The sequence below is a fragment of the Labrus bergylta genome, chromosome 18 (genome assembly GCF_963930695.1).
Source record: "Labrus bergylta chromosome 18, fLabBer1.1, whole genome shotgun sequence".
Taxonomy (NCBI): Eukaryota; Metazoa; Chordata; class Actinopteri; order Labriformes; family Labridae; genus Labrus; species Labrus bergylta.
The window spans coordinates 23030677-23046554 of NC_089212.1; the positions used below are offsets into that span (position 1 = coordinate 23030677).

General features: G+C 43.0%; 2 protein-coding genes across 3 annotated transcripts in view; both read left to right on the plus strand.

Moving 5' to 3' along the window:
* Window positions 1-125: 125 nt before the first annotated feature.
* tmem30b (transmembrane protein 30B) lies at window positions 126-5611 on the plus strand. 2 transcript variants are annotated; one of them, XM_020647974.3, is made up of 8 exons: window positions 126-280; window positions 774-983; window positions 1305-1412; window positions 1520-1627; window positions 1792-1879; window positions 1989-2126; window positions 2502-2708; window positions 4607-5611. In XM_020647974.3, the coding sequence occupies exons 2-8, from the start codon at window positions 795-797 to the stop codon at window positions 4783-4785; spliced, it is 1017 nt and encodes a 338-aa protein (XP_020503630.2). In that variant the 5' UTR covers window positions 126-280; window positions 774-794; the 3' UTR covers window positions 4786-5611. The 2 variants fall into 2 exon arrangements, with proteins under 2 accessions (XP_020503630.2, XP_065803852.1); XM_065947780.1 differs by having other exon boundaries at window positions 142-280; window positions 779-983.
* A 1251-nt stretch (window positions 5612-6862) lies between these two features.
* dync1h1 (dynein, cytoplasmic 1, heavy chain 1) overlaps window positions 6863-15878 on the plus strand; it is a 31027-nt gene continuing 22011 nt past the window's right edge. The window contains 24 exon segments of the mRNA XM_020647981.3: window positions 6863-7127; window positions 8391-8478; window positions 8645-8818; window positions 8933-9188; window positions 9298-9484; window positions 9578-9849; window positions 9962-10189; window positions 10341-10994; window positions 11112-11534; window positions 11634-11813; window positions 11911-12060; window positions 12151-12297; window positions 12732-12872; window positions 12967-13143; window positions 13338-13448; window positions 13552-13671; window positions 13775-14014; window positions 14126-14281; window positions 14431-14544; window positions 14644-14754; window positions 14855-15064; window positions 15173-15319; window positions 15416-15582; window positions 15694-15867. Coding sequence (XP_020503637.2) covers window positions 6878-7127; window positions 8391-8478; window positions 8645-8818; window positions 8933-9188; window positions 9298-9484; window positions 9578-9849; window positions 9962-10189; window positions 10341-10994; window positions 11112-11534; window positions 11634-11813; window positions 11911-12060; window positions 12151-12297; window positions 12732-12872; window positions 12967-13143; window positions 13338-13448; window positions 13552-13671; window positions 13775-14014; window positions 14126-14281; window positions 14431-14544; window positions 14644-14754; window positions 14855-15064; window positions 15173-15319; window positions 15416-15582; window positions 15694-15867 — 4877 coding nt within the window. The 5' untranslated portion in view covers window positions 6863-6877.

The window sequence follows — 15878 nt, forward strand, 5'->3', positions numbered from 1 at the left end:
TTTAAAACGTAATTATTTTGAAGTATGAGGTTTTTTTTTTAAGAATCAGGAAAATATCAGCCTTATTTATCTCGGTTTTCAAGGTTTGTGAGGAAACCAAACAATCTCTTTGTTAATCTTTTATCGATGTGACGTCAGGCTGCGTGAAGAACAGGATGTGCAGGAGGTGAGGTGGGGGGGTAGACAGGTAAAGGTGAGCTTCCCCGTCGCACCTAATACTCAAGGAAGCATACCGATGTTTGTTTGACTCCTTTGTTTCTCCATTTTGAGGCAGCTGTGTGTAAGTAACACCTCAAACTTTGATTACAATCGAGAGTTTATATGTTTATGCCTAACTCCTAACTTCTTTTAAAAAGTGAGGGTTAATATTTAAGGTAAAACGTCAATCCTACTGTTTGTATTTGGCCACGGGGCAAATATGGGTGCTGCAGATATTTACATTTGTAAGATCCTTTGTGTTATATATTAACACACATATATATATATTATGGTTTGGATTGCGTACATAGAACTTTTAATATAAATTATATTAAGTGGTTAAGCTGCTACAACTTTATACATTTACTCAAACTATGAGTTGACACGTCGTAGAAAAAGCTTTGAGGAAAAGGAATGGGTGAGCCTTAAGAGTAAGGAGAATAATGGATTTTCCCTTAAGATAGAAAGAGTTTTTTTTAATACATGTTGGTGTTATAACATAAACATAAAGTAATGTTAAGGACATGCTGCAAACAAGTGCAAACTGGTGACTTGATTAACAATCTGTCCAACAGAGCAGCCCCCCCAAAAACAAAATGGTGAAGGAAGTGAAGGAGTTAGTGAACCGGCCTGACAACACAGCCTACACTCAGCAGAGGCTCCCAGCATGGCAGCCCATGCTCTCAGCTGGTATCGTCATCCCAGGGTTTGTCAGCATCGGCCTGGTGTTCATCGGCATCGGCGTCGCCCTCTTTGTCACTTCCCAGAGCATCCAGGTGTTGGAGGTAAGACCCGTGACCATAAAACACAAGTCAGAGAGGAGTCATGCTGAGGGTAGCGACTCAAAATATCACCAGCAAAAAAAAGAGAGGAAGCAAGACAATAAAAATACGGGAGAAGAAAACACACCTAAAGCAAACATTAAAATGATTCTGTTTTTTTTTTTCCTAGAGTCCCTCCTCTGTCTACTTATAGACTTAACTTGTGTAAGGGATATTCTGTTCTTGATTTGAAAAAGGTGTGGTGTCAGTAACACTCACTGGAGTCGTTGTAGCCATCAATAATGCAAAAATGAATAATAACCTTTTGTTTTTCTCCCTTCACAGATTGACTACACCGGTGTCGAGCAATCCTCACCCTGCTTCAAGTGCTCAGATCAAACTGGCAAAAAATGTGACTGTGTGATGAACTTCGACATCGACAGTCTCTTTAAGGTTGCATACAAATATCAAATTAACACATTGGAGTTTTAAAAGCAGAGTGGAACTCGTGGATCTGACCCCTCTTGGTTGTGTTTCTGCGATTCTCTTTTCATCCACAGGGGCCTGTGTTCTTCTATTATGGTCTGTCCAACTACTTCCAGAACCAGAGGAAGTACAGTGTGTCCATAGATTATAACCAGCTGACAGGAGACCTGGATTACTTCACGGTGAGTCAAAACACAAGAAACTTTTATGGTGCAAAAAACATACACACACACACACACACACACACACACACACAGTGCCTTCAAGGGAGAAACTGAATCCATGTGTCCTCCTTTTTTTTTAAACATTTGTATGGAAAATTACAACATTTTTGTTTCTCTTGCAGAATCCCGACGACGCCTGTTTCCCCTTCCAGAATGACAGAAACAAACCGATTGTTCCATGTGGAGCTATAGCGAACAGCATGTTCAATGGTATGTAAAGACCTGTCAAAATGAACGTCTTGGTTTTTGTTGTTCATGTTCTTTCTAACGAGTATTGATCGTCAGTCCTTTTTGTGTTTGCTTTTTTTTTGTTGCAAAGACACCTTCCAGCTGTTTCAGCTTGTCAACGGGCAGAAGAAGGAGGTGCCACTGGATGGAAAAGGGATCGCTTGGTGGACGGATTACAACACCAAATACAGGAACCCCTCTGTCACACCCCTGAGGAATGCATTCAACGGTAATATCTAGATTTGAATTTACACAAGCTTGCTGTCCTCTGTTTGATTAGGACTTCTTAGCAGATTGCATTTCTTTTTCCTTTTTTAATTTTTTTTAAATCTTTTTGGTTTTTTTTGCTCTTCTTAGATAAAGAGAGACAGGAAATGTTTGAGAGGGGAATGACATGCAACAAAAGGTGGAGTTGGGATTCAAACCCACGGCGGTTGTGATGAGGTCTATAGCCTCTGTACATGGGGCGCTCAACATAACCTCTAGGCTATCCTTGGCGGCCCAGCTGAGTGTGTTTCATGACGAGTTCTGGGTCTGACTTTTTAGATGACATCACATTCGATTGTTATGTTTGAAAAATCACGCTGAAAGTTTTGACTTGCAGGTACTGTGAAACCTCCGTCTTGGCCCCAGGCTGCTTATGAGTTGGACACAGAAGACACCTCAAACAACGGCTTCATCAATCAGGATTTTCTGGTGTGGATGAGGACAGCAGCCCTGCCTGATTTCAGAAAGCTGTATCGGAGAATCACAGAGGGCGATTACGCATCGGGTCTGCCCGCCGGAAACTATTCCCTTGAGATTGTCTACAGTATCCTTTAACTGGTGACCGAGTGTGGGATGATGGAGGGAAGTCTTATTTAACAGGAGTACTATGTTTTATTTTATTTAAATCCAGGCATCTGGACACCAAAGAAAAACAGGCAAAAGCCAAAATAAGCATTGTTTGACATATTCACATGATTATAATGTACTCTGAATCATATTATGTCTCACAGATTGAGTTATCAAATATCTTGCCAATATCACTCTAAAGTTGAATTTCTGAAAGTTGAAGTGTGAATATGGAGCGATTGATTTAATGAAAGACAAGTAAACAGAATTTGTTTCAAAATATGTTTAATTTTAGTAAGAGAGAATTAAACTTCATTCAGCATACAACATTATCCCTCCACTTACGCGGGGAGATAAGATATTTAAATGCATCTGTTTTAATGTGCATCTTTTGACTAGTGTTGCACTACTCGAAACCTGTTTTGTTTTAAAGACCGGTCTTGAGACCACTTTTTTTTTTTTTTTAAGTTCTCATCTCAGAATGGAAAGCATTTTTACTTGGTCTTGTCTCTGTCTCAGATTAAATCAAGAACGGTTAAGACCACCACTGATAGGTGATTTTTCAGAGTCATTACTGTGATTAGAAGTTAAACGCCTCTTTCTAAAAGATCAAATAACTTCAATTGATTTGTAGTTTGATTTGTATCCCCCGGTTACGGCCATAACCTTCCCTGTGTTAGGGACTAAGTGAGTGACATCCCGCTGCAAACAAGTTCATGATTTTTCATTAATATTTATGGTCTTGACTTTGTCTCGATCCCTAAATGTCTTGGTCTCGTCTCGGGTATGTCTTGCTCTCAGTCAGTGAGGTTTTGACTACAACACTACTTTTGACATTGTTATGAGAATGACCTTTGCCATGTGTTAGGAATGAGAAAAACAATGCAGCATAACTCTGTAAAATAAGCCTCATCTTAAGGTAGTTTTCTTTAAACAAATCCTTTTGTCGCTCCACATGAAAAGATATCGGCTTAACAAGGTCAGCCATCACATTGTGCACATGTTTTGTGTCCTATTTCAACAACAGCAGCTTTAGTCCAACCTGTTTTACCGGTTGGGTGTGGTTGTGTTTTTATAAGGGCGCAGTGACTCAGGAGTTTCTTTTAGATGAAGAATAAAGCAGGCAAATTTTTCGGACATAAGTAAATAAGCTACACAAATTCTTAATCACGGGGTTGGTTGCTGCCTACCTGAAGCTTTTTAGCTCTTATGTTCTTATGACTTGGAACAAAGTTCAACTTAAAGGACAAATCTACAGTGTTTCCAAGTTTAAGTCACTGATGCACATGCAATATTCATGTTTTTTACGATTTCTCCTGCGATTTTATCTTCTCCTTTTTTTTTCTGTGGTAACGAGTAATTTCTGGTTGTTTTGTCGACCCAAAGTTGCAAAAGCCCAAGGCATGGCATGTCGTAGCCTGGCCTATCACAGCCTATTTTTTTCTGTTTGACTTGTTATCACAGGAAAACAGAATCAATAAAATGGGCATGTCCGCTTAAAGGTCACATATTATTCTATTCTCAACCAGTTTAAATAAGTCTCAGAGCTCCCCAAAACATGTCTGTGAAGTTTCTTGTTCTAAATCCACTCTGATCCTGTATTTGAGCACACGTTTTCTGAAAAGAGGAGCAGGCAGAAGACAGAGAGGACTGAGAGACTAGGCACGCATATAAGAGTTAGAGAAACATGAAGTGTATTTTGCATAATAAGTGACCTTTAAGGCCTATTTTTGATTTTATATATATTTTTAAATACATAATTGTTGTATAAAGATAAACAGTATCTTTGTTTCAAATTGGAGTATTGGTACTAGGTTAAATATTTTTGTTTACCATTATTTTGTTGTTATATATCCTTGACTTTTTGTCCCCCAGACTATCCTGTCCTGAGCTTTGACGGGAGGAAGAAGGTGGTGTTCAGCAATGTGTCCTGGATGGGGGGAAAGAATGAGTTCCTGGGCATTGCCTACCTTGTGATTGGATCATTGTGTGTCCTCATGTCCATAGTCATGCTCATCGTCTATGCAAAATTCAAGTTCCCTGAGGAAGACTGAGTTACCTACGGGTCATGGACTACTGCCATTTTTCTTTTTTTTCTCTTTCTTTACTCGGTGAGATGATGAAAGCTTTGTACAGTGACAGAACAAGAAGGCGTATACTGATAGAATATAACCTATGAACTGAGAACACATTTGACTGGGCTCATGAGGAGCCACAGAAAAAGCCTTCAGTTTCATTTTGTGAGGCAGACCTCGACATTGATTTTCCCTCGACTGCAAAGTAGGACTTTGATAAGAGGAGTTCCAGTGTGCATGTACTCGTCTGTTAGCACCTTAGATACATTAGAATCTACTCAGGGCTGAATAAATGTAAAGTCATGCTGCATTTGATGCTAGTGCAACAGCCTCAAGTGTGGGTAAATGCTGTTGTATATGTAAACTTCCTTAATGTTACAATAAGATGTGTGCCTGCTGATATCGGGTAGATTCAGAGAAATGCAGATCTTGTTTGCTCTTGTTAATTCAGTTTGCGCTCTACATTATTTATTTACTTTCATATGGATGGTGTTTCTCTCAGGCTTCTCCAGAGGTATAATATACTGTATCTCAAACTTGAACGAACTTTGCTACATTCTGAATTTAGGTCGCTAACAATATCAAAGCCATAAACTATTTGATAAGCCATACTGTAGTAGAAGTGTGTGTCAAGTGTAGCTTAGTTTTTTGTTTTTTTTAAATGATGCTGCAAAATCTTGGACCATGCATCTGTCAAACTCAGGGATCAGGTATTTACAGGCAGGCTCATAACATCTTGATTTTAACATGTACTGTAAATGAGGTTTTACTTCTTGGTATTTATTGAATAAAATTAAAAACTGTCCTAACTTGTATTCTTCTTGTCTTATTATGTCATTTGTTGTTTCCAAAGTCACAGTGCCGGGTAACGTTAATGTTATTCTAACAGTTCATGCGGGTTGTTATGAATATTTAATATTTTCTGTCAAGGTTTAAAAGCAATAAAAATGGCAAGTAATGTGTAGGTCAATAATACAATTACAAATATTTAAAGTAGCAAAGGTAGTCATCCATTCAATCAAATTTGATTCATTTGCTCGTTATGAGTACGTCACAATAACACCAAACACATCATACAATATGTTCTCAAAATAGACCTACTTATCCATGAACTAACAGAACGAGGAAGAAAACTTAAAAACTGTTAATACAGAATCAGATTGTTTACCTTTTCTTTCATTTCTTTCAGATTCCTTACTGTAATCTGTTCTGCACATGTTTAAATTTACAAATTATCCCTGCACTCAAGTTCATTTCATTTGTCTGTCTACTCTCCGTTATATTGAATAGTCTCTGCTGATATGTCTACACTCATGCACTTTAACTTATGTCAATACTGTCCATTTACAACTCTGTTTTTGCACATTTACATTTAATCTAATATTTTAGACTAGTAATGCTAAGTTAAATCCTGGTTGTATATATTCCCATTCTTAGTTTTGATATTTTTTAGTGATTATTTACTTTATATTTAATATTATATTGTGTTTAAATTTGCTAATATTGTGTTTTTTGCTCATATTGTGTGTTTGGACAACCTGCTGCTGTAACGCCACAATTTCCCAGTTTGGGATCAATAAAGTAATTATATTCTATTCTATTCTATATTCTATTTTAAATCATATAAAATCAACAATACCGAGTGAAAAAGTCAAACACAAACATCGTAATAAAGTCAGTCTAATTTCATGGATTTTAATGTTAAATCTGTGCAGTAGTTATGGAGGATGTCTGGTTTTTAGCTGCATCATTGCAGACAACTCCCTTCCTCCCCCTGTCGGTCATGAACGTTAAAACACAAAAAGAGAGAAAAAAAAAAAAAAATCTTACAACTGCAATCTGGGATTTGTAGTTTCCCGCTGACATAGTCCCGCACAATAGCTTTTCTATAAACTACAAGTTCCATAATGTATTGCGTTGATAAATCTGACGGGCACGGTTCTGCGGCGTTTTGACAGCGACAGTCGGCCTGTGACCAGCTCGGTAGACACTTCAGCAGTCAGTAAACGTCAGCCCGGTGTCTTTGTTCACTTTCACGCCGCGACCAGTCGTCTGTGACGGCTCTGAAAGGATGTCCGACGGCGGGGGGACGGAGGACAACTCCGCTACGATGGAGGTGTCCGCCGTTCAGACGGTAGCGGATACGTCGGTGCTGCAGAAGCACATCAGGAAATTGGTTCCGTTGCTCCTGGAAGATGGCGGCGAGGCCCCGGCCTCACTGGAAACCGCCCTGGAGGAGAAGAGTGCAGTGGAGCAGATGAGGAAATTTTTGGCCGATCCCCAACTTCACACCATCCTGGTTGAGAGAAGTGCACTAAAAGGTACATTTAACTGCAAAATATCAGATATCTATAATCATTTGTAATCTATGGGCTGTTGTTTCAGTGTCTGCGACTTAACCAATGCTTTAAATTCGTTGTTAGAAAGCTGGTTTTATGAATGCCTGCTAGTTTACATTTTTTATTATGTCGCTGCCGGTGTTACGTCGAGAAATGCATCCCTGTTGAACACAAAGCGGAAGTGTTTGAAAACGGTCTACATCTAATTTCTGGGGGCATATCTGTGATACCAAAGTTTGTGAAGCTCAAATTTAAGTAAGGTTAAGTGTCCTTATAGTTCTGTAGACTATGTAGAATATGCATTTTCATTAGCCTGTGTGAATATGACCTGAAAACAGTGTTTGACTCTGTAGAGTAAATTTAAGAGATGGCTGCAGCATTTTATTTTAAGGGGTGGATGCAGAAATTGTGTCTGCCATGTTTTGCTTTGTCCTGCTAGGTGCATGCAATTGTCAGCAGGTGTGCATTTCTCGTCATAACACCTGCTCCTCCATAACAATGTTTAGCCTGACTTGCTGTCTCCATCGATGACGGGGCTAAATCGAAAGCTAACTGCGCAACACAGGGTGGGGACAGAGGAACAGCAGAGTCTACATGACAACACAGAGTTCCTTAGCAATGGCAAGACAATGCACCCTCAGTAATAACTCAGGAATATGTTTTGCACCTTTGTCATGTGAACCAGTTTGTGTGAAAGAACACATTCTCTTCAGTTCCCTCTAGGCAAAGTAATCCTGATCCACATGCCCTCACTAATGTTTAATGAGAGCGAAACCTTGTTCCCCTGACTCTGCGCATGACTAGCAGCTTAGACTGAGCCTGGAGGTTTTGGGAGTCCCCCCCCCTGCCTGATGCTGTTATTGCTCTTAAAATAATTCTGACGCTGCAATGCAGAGAGTGCAGTTTCTGAAAATGGCCAACACCTCCCAGAAGCAATGACATCACTTGTACGGAGTTTATAAACAGAGGTAGATTACATGCCAGACTGCACCTGTGACATATCTTAATATACTTGGATAACCTCGTCTGCTTTCTGCCTTCCAAAAAACTTTTTTTAAACACTAGTCTCATAACAGTAACTTACATGATAAAGAAAAACCTCAGCACACAAGCTGCGTCATTGCATATGATGTGCACGTCTGTTGCAAACATGTATGAATTATTAGCCTATTATAGCGATATTATAATTAATGACTTGTGCAGCCCGATCAGATGTGACTCAGATTGTGTTTGTTCTTCCCACAGAGGATGTTGGAGACGAAGGAGAGGAGGAGAAAGAGTGCATCACTTACAATGTCAGCATCGACATTCACTATGGGCTCAAGTCCAACAGGTAATTGTTGAATCTAATGCTTTTCCTTTCTTCTGAAAAAAAGCATCAAAATGACGAACTTCTCTCTTGTTTTTTTTTTAATTTACTGTACAGCAGTCAAATCTTTTTAATAACTCTTCTGCTATTTTCAAGCTTTGATCATGTTTCCCCTCTTCTCCTCTGGCAGCTTGGCTTTGATCAAGAGGACAGGTGTCATCGATGCAGACAAGCCCATATCAACCCAAGTCAGAGTTCTGACATTGAGTGAGGATTCTCCTTACGAGACGCTCCACTCGTTCATCAGCAATGCTGTCGCGCCGTTCTTCAAGTCCTACATCCGCGAGTCTGGCAAAGCAGACAGGTATGTGTATATGTGTCTCATATAACTTCACATCTAATCATTTGAATTTAAAATTTAGGATTAGGGGTGAACACTAACGTTGATCTGGGTTACAATCTTGTCCTTACCCTCCAGAGATGGGGATAAGATGGCTCCCTCAGTGGAGAAAAAGATTGCCGAGCTGGAGATGGGACTTCTCCACCTGCAGCAGAACATCGAGATTCCTGAGATCAGCCTGCAGATCCATAACACGATCACAAACATCGCCAAGCAGTGCTACGAACGCAATGAGAAGCCCAAAGTCACCGATTTTGGTGATAGAGTGGAGGACCCGTCCTTCCTGAACCAGCTGCAGTCTGGGGTCAACCGCTGGATCAGGGAGATCCAGAAGGTACGAGACATTCTAACTTTCATGCACAATCATCAGAATAAAATGTATTTCTCTCTAATATTCTTAACACTGGGTTTAACTTGTGTCCTCCATCTGCTTTGCCTACCAGGTGACAAAGCTTGATCGTGACCCGGCTTCGGGCACAGCCCTGCAGGAGATCAGTTTCTGGCTGAATCTGGAGAGAGCCCTGAACAGGATCCAGGAGAAGAGAGAGAGCCCCGAGGTTCTTCTCACCCTGGACATCCTCAAACACGGCAAACGTTTCCATGCCACCGTCAGCTTTGACACAGACACTGGTGAGTGTTTTTTTTTTTTTTTTTGAATGGCTTGTTTACCTTCTGCTGTTGCATTTTGAACACAGTATAGTTAAATTGTGATTCTTCTCACAGGTCTGAAACAGGCTGTGGAAACCGTCAACGACTACAACCCGCTGATGAAGGACTTCCCGCTCAACGACCTGCTTTCTGCCTCGGAGCTCGATAAGATCCGCCAGGCTCTGATGGCTATCTTCACTCACCTGAAAAAGATCAGGAACACCAAGTACCCTATCCAGAGAGCTCTGCGTCTGGTGGAGGCCATCTCCAGGGACCTGAGCGCCCAGCTGCTGAAGGTGTTGGGCACCAGGAAACTCATGCATGTTGCCTATGAGGAATTTGAAAAGGTCAGTGTATCGTGTGCTCTCAAGCGCAAAAAAACACATTTCTATTGTTCTCCTCCAGGAACACATTATTTGACAATGTCTTTTTTTTTTTTTTTTAAATGTCTGTGTGCAGGTGATGGTGGCGTGCTTTGAGGTGTTCCAGACTTGGGAGGATGAATACGAGAAACTGCAGGTGCTTCTGAGGGACATAGTGAAGAGGAAGAGGGAGGAGAACCTGAAGATGGTGTGGCGTTTGAGCCCCGCGCACAGGAAGCTCCAATCCCGTCTGGACCACATGAGACGTTTCAGGAGGCAGCATGAACAGCTGAGGGCTGTTATTGTTCGTGTACTGAGGCCTCAGGTAACGTCTGACATCTTGTTTAATGGCATCTCCTGCTGTTATTTACCTTTTCATGATCGTTGAAATGTTGTTTTCTTATAGAAGTTGCAAGAAAATAATTTCTTGTTTTATTGACACTAGATTAAAAATGGTTCTTGGTTTCCCTCTCAAGGTGTCTGCTGTGCCACAACACGCTCCTGGAGAGACCGTAGAGCCTCAGGACATGAAGGTGGCCGGAGTTCTGTTGGACGCGGCTGACGCCAACGCCATCGAGGAGGTCAACCTGGCGTACGAGAACGTCAAAGAGGTCGACGGCCTCGACGTCTCAAAGGAAGGCACCGAAGCCTGGGAGGCCGCCATGAAGCGCTACGACGAGCGCATCGACCGCGTGGAGACCCGCATCACCGCCCGTCTGCGCGATCAGCTGGGAACCGCCAAGAACGCCAACGAGATGTTCCGCATCTTCTCCCGCTTCAACGCCCTCTTCGTGCGTCCTCACATCCGCGGCGCCATCCGGGAGTACCAGACGCAGCTCATCCAGCGCGTGAAGGACGACATCGAGTCGCTGCACGACAAGTTCAAGGTGCAGTATCCTCAGAGTCAGGCGTGCAAGATGAGCCACGTGCGAGACCTGCCGCCCGTGTCCGGCTCCATCATCTGGGCCAAGCAGATCGACCGTCAGCTGACCGCGTACATGAAGAGGGTCGAGGACGTTCTGGGGAAGGGCTGGGAGAACCATGTGGAGGGGCTGAAGCTGAAGCAGGACGGAGATAGCTTCCGGGCTAAACTCAACACCCAAGAGATTTTTGACGACTGGGCTCGCAAGGTACGAGCCGATCGTGGTCATAAACATAGCGGAGTGTTTTTCAGTTTGTGTTGCCATGACATTATCGTTTTTGTCCTGTTTTTAAATATTTGTTTCCCTCTTTCTTTTGTCACTCAGGTGCAGCAGCGTAACCTCGGCGTGTCAGGCCGCATCTTCACGATCGAGAGCACCCGCGCCCGCGGTCGCACCGGCAACATGCTCAAGCTCAAAGTCAACTTCCTCCCCGAGATCATCACCCTGTCCAAAGAGGTGCGCAACCTCAAGTGGTTGAGCTTCCGTGTCCCCCTGGCCATCGTCAACAAAGCCCACCAGGCCAACCAGCTGTACCCGTTCGCCATCTCTTTGATCGAGAGCGTGCGCACCTACGAGCGCACCTGCGAGAAGGTGGAGGAGAGGTCCTCCATCTCCCTGCTGGTCGCTGGCCTCAAGAAAGAGGTGCAGGCTCTCGTCACCGAGGGAATCACTCTGGTCTGGGAATCCTACAAGCTGGATCCTTACGTTCAGAGGCTGGCTGAGATGGTCTTCAACTTCCAAGAGAAGGTCGGTGTAGAGGAGCGATCTCCATGTTTTTATTCCTTCTGAATTCTTAAGGCGTTCATTCTAAGCTTTTTTTTTTCTGCTGTTTTTTTTTGTTTCCAGGTGGACGATCTCTTACTGATCGAGGAGAAGATTGACCTTGAAGTCCGCTCGCTGGACACTTGCATGTTCGAGCACAAGACCTTCTCCGAAATCCTCAATCGAGTCCAGAAAGCTGTGGACGACCTCAATCTCCACTCCTACTCCAACCTCCCCATCTGGGTCAACAAGCTGGACATTGAGGTCGGCACCACCAATCAGCAGTCAGGACAGGATTATGTGACGGTGGAGTGGCAGAGTGGATTTTTCTGACCGGATTGGTTGTGTTTTGCGTTCACAGATTGAACGTATCCTGGGAGTGCGCCTGCAGGCCGGCCTCAAGGCCTGGACCCAGGTGCTGCGGGGTCAGATAGAGGACAAAGCCGATGTGGACATGGACACAGAGGCTCCGCAAGTGAGCCACAAACCTGGAGGGGATCCCAAGATTAAGGTAGCTGTTGTTGCCTTATGCCTTTTGTGTATTTCTTAACACGGCTGAAATCTAATTATAATAAATGATTCTGTTCTTTTCTTCTCCCAGAACGTCATCCACGAGCTGAGGATCACCAACCAGGTGATCTACCTGAACCCACCGATTGAAGACTGTCGCTACAAGCTCTACCAGGAGATGTTTTCCTGGAAGATGGTCATCCTCTCCCTGCCCAGGATCCAGAGCCAGAGATACCAGGTAGGGTTGTGTGAACAGAGTGGGCAGCAAGTCTCCTGTATAGTTTAATAAAACTCAGGAGACTTTGGAATTTAGTACCAAAAATATATTTTTGGATTTGGAAATGGGTAGCAAGGCAAAACAAACAATATCTATGTAAATAGTTAAAACAAAAACACTCCAAAAAATGATTTAAATAACTCAGACACTAGTTATCTTCTCTTCAAAATAAATATTCTTCAATGTTCGATTTTATTCCATAAAATAAAATAACAGAAAACAGAAAGAGTTCATGTACTTACTCTACAGAGGCATGATTAAAATACAGATTACACTGAGATTTGCACACGTTAAGTCTCCAACCACACCTCAGTTTATTTTATTCTAGCTCAGACTGAATCTTCAAAACATGGTTTCTCTTTTTTTACTGTTGCTAATCTACTGTTCCTCACCAGGTGGGCGTCCACTACGAGCTGTCAGAGGAAGAGAAGTTCTACAGAAACGCTCTGACCCGGATGCCCGACGGCCCTGCAGCCTTAGAGGAGGCCTACAATGCAGTTGAAGACATTGTCAATGAGGTGGAGCGTTATGTCAAGGTAAGAGAAACAAGTGCCATCCTTTCCCATCATACTAATCTGTCCATTTTCTGGCTGTCGTTGAGTTTCTCCATTCTTTGTCGCCCCTGTCCAGGTGTGGCTCCAGTACCAGTGCTTGTGGGACATGCAGGCCGAGAACATCTACAACCGTCTGGGTGAAGACCTCACCAAGTGGCAGGCCCTGCTCGTTCAAATCCGCAAAGCTCGTGGCACCTTTGACAACGCAGAGACTCGCAAAGAGTTTGGACCCGTGGTCATCGACTATGGCAAGGTAATAATCATCAACAGTGCTGGTTTGCTTTGCTTGAAAAAAATTCTATAATAGTCTTTAAAAAAAGCACAAGTTTGTGCATGTTTATCTCATTAAAATGAATGTAGATTTTAACTTGTAATGGAGTGTGCTTTACATGTGCTTTGTATTTTTATGGGCTTTTCATTGAATATTCTTTCATCTTTTGGTAACAGGTCCAGTCCAAGGTGAACTTGAAGTACGACTCCTGGCATAAAGAAGTGCTCAGCAAGTTTGGCCAGATGCTTGGACAGAATATGCAGGACTTCCATTCCCAGATCTCCAAGGTAACGCATCATGTGATGGAGGAAAATCAGTTTAGATCAACCTCAGTTGCATGATAGGATGATCTACAGTTATTTATTTTACCTACCTTTGTTTGCTTAATAGTCCCGTCAAGAACTGGAGCAACACTCTGTGGACACGGCCAGCACCTCGGATGCGGTCAACTTCATCACATATGTCCAGACCCTGAAGCGCAAGATCAAACAGTTTGAGAAAAATGTGGACGTAAGTACTCTAAATTCTCTATTTTTCTCTTGAATCACTCCCTGCTTTCAGAAAAAAAAGGGTTTTAATCCACTTCTCCTTTTCTCTTCTTTGTAACCTCTAGTTGTTCAGAAATGGACAGCGTTTGCTGGAGAAGCAGAGGTTCCAGTTCCCTCCGTCTTGGCTCTACATTGACAACATCGAAGGTGAATGGGGCGCCTTCAGTGACATCATGAAGCGCAAGGACACCGCCATCCAGCAGCAGGTGGCCAACCTCCAGCTGAAGATCGTCCAGGAGGACAAAGCCGTGGAGAACCGCACCACAGACCTGCTCAGTGACTGGGAGAAGACCAAACCAGTCGCTGTAAGAGAAATGAGAAACCTCACAATGTTCCCACATTCTGTTGCATTATGTAGAGCAAATATAAAGGATGTGCTGTTGTGCCTTTAATACGCTGGTCATCTGTGTCACCAGGGTAACCTGCGTCCCGAGGAAGCCCTTCAGTCTCTGACCATCTACGAGGGCAACTTTGGCCGTCTGAAGGATGAGAGAGAAAAGTGTGCCCGAGCCAAGGAGGCCCTGGAGCTCACCGACACCGGGCTGCTCAGCGGCAGCGAAGAGAGGGTGCAGGTAATGCCAGGAAACATGTGCAGAAAATAAGTCAAATAAAACATCCCCAAGACACTTTGAACAGGAGTTGTTGAAAAACCTAAGCGATTTCCTTTATAAAATTAATATATTGGCTTATGTTTATTTCCTTGTTCCTTGTTATCTTGTAGGTGGCGCTAGAGGAGTTGCACGACCTGAAAGAGGTTTGGTCCGAGCTGTCAAAGGTCTGGGAGCAGATCGACCAGATGAAAGAGCAGCCGTGGGTGTCCGTGCAGCCTCGCAAGGTAACAAATCCACACAAACACTGACATGTAGGTCACCGAATGTCAACTGTTATTTCCAAAATTCTTTGCATGTAACTTCTATTACGTTTGTGTTTGTAGCTTCGTCAGAGTCTGGATGCACTTCTGAACCAGCTGAAGAACTTCCAAGCAAGACTGAGACAGTATGCATCCTATGAGTATGTCCAGAGGCTGCTCAAAGGATACTTGAAGGTTCGGCTCTTAGATATTTTTCTTTTCCTGCATTTTGACCCTCCAGAAGTTTAAAAAATAGTTTATTAAACTACCTTCTCCTGATCTTCCCTCTCATCAGGTGAACATGTTGGTGATCGAGCTGAAATCGGAGGCTCTGAAGGACCGCCATTGGAAGCAGCTGATGAAGCGCTTGCATGTGAACTGGGTCCCGTCCGAGCTCACCCTGGGACAGGTCTGGGATGTGGATCTGCAGAAGAATGAGATGGTGGTGAAGGATGTTCTCCTGGTGGCCCAGGGAGAGATGGCTTTGGAGGAGTTCCTTAAACAGGTGAAGGAGGAGGAGATTCTATTTTTTTGTTTCACTGATTTTAAAATGAGTTTGTTCTGCAGACCCTTCTTATAATAATTCTGTTGTTTTTTTTTTTTTTGTCCTCAGATCCGTGAAGTCTGGAACTCGTATGAGCTTGACCTGGTGAACTACCAGAACAAGTGTCGTCTGATCCGAGGCTGGGACGACCTCTTCAACAAGGTCAAAGAGCACATTAACAGCGTGTCTGCCATGAAGCTGTCTCCATACTACAAGGTAAACAGATGTTGCTTAAATTGTAAAAAAAAAATTAAAGAGTGAAAGCATTTCATCACTTCATAACGCCATGCTTTTCTTGTTCTCGTGTCCAAGGTGTTCGAGGAAGACGCCCTGAGCTGGGAGGACAAACTGAATCGCATCATGGCTCTATTCGATGTTTGGATCGATGTTCAGCGTCGTTGGGTCTACCTGGAAGGCATCTTTACCGGCAGCGCTGACATCAAACATCTGCTGCCTGTTGAAACCCAGAGATTCCAAAGGTGAATGAAAAACCCATATTTTTACTCTTCATGTCAACAAATGACGTTACTACTTGAACGATGTTTCCTCTTAAAAGTATTCAAACATGCTTCTTCACTTTTCTTCTGCAGTATCAGTACAGAGTTCTTGGCACTGATGAAAAAGGTGTCAAAGTCTCCTCTGGTGATGGACGTGCTGAACATACAGGGAGTGCAGCGGTCTCTGGAGAGACTGGCTGACCTTCTGGGAAAGATCCAGAAAGCTCTTGGAGAATACCTGGAGAGAGAAAGATCCTCCTTCCCCAGGTAGGAAGATG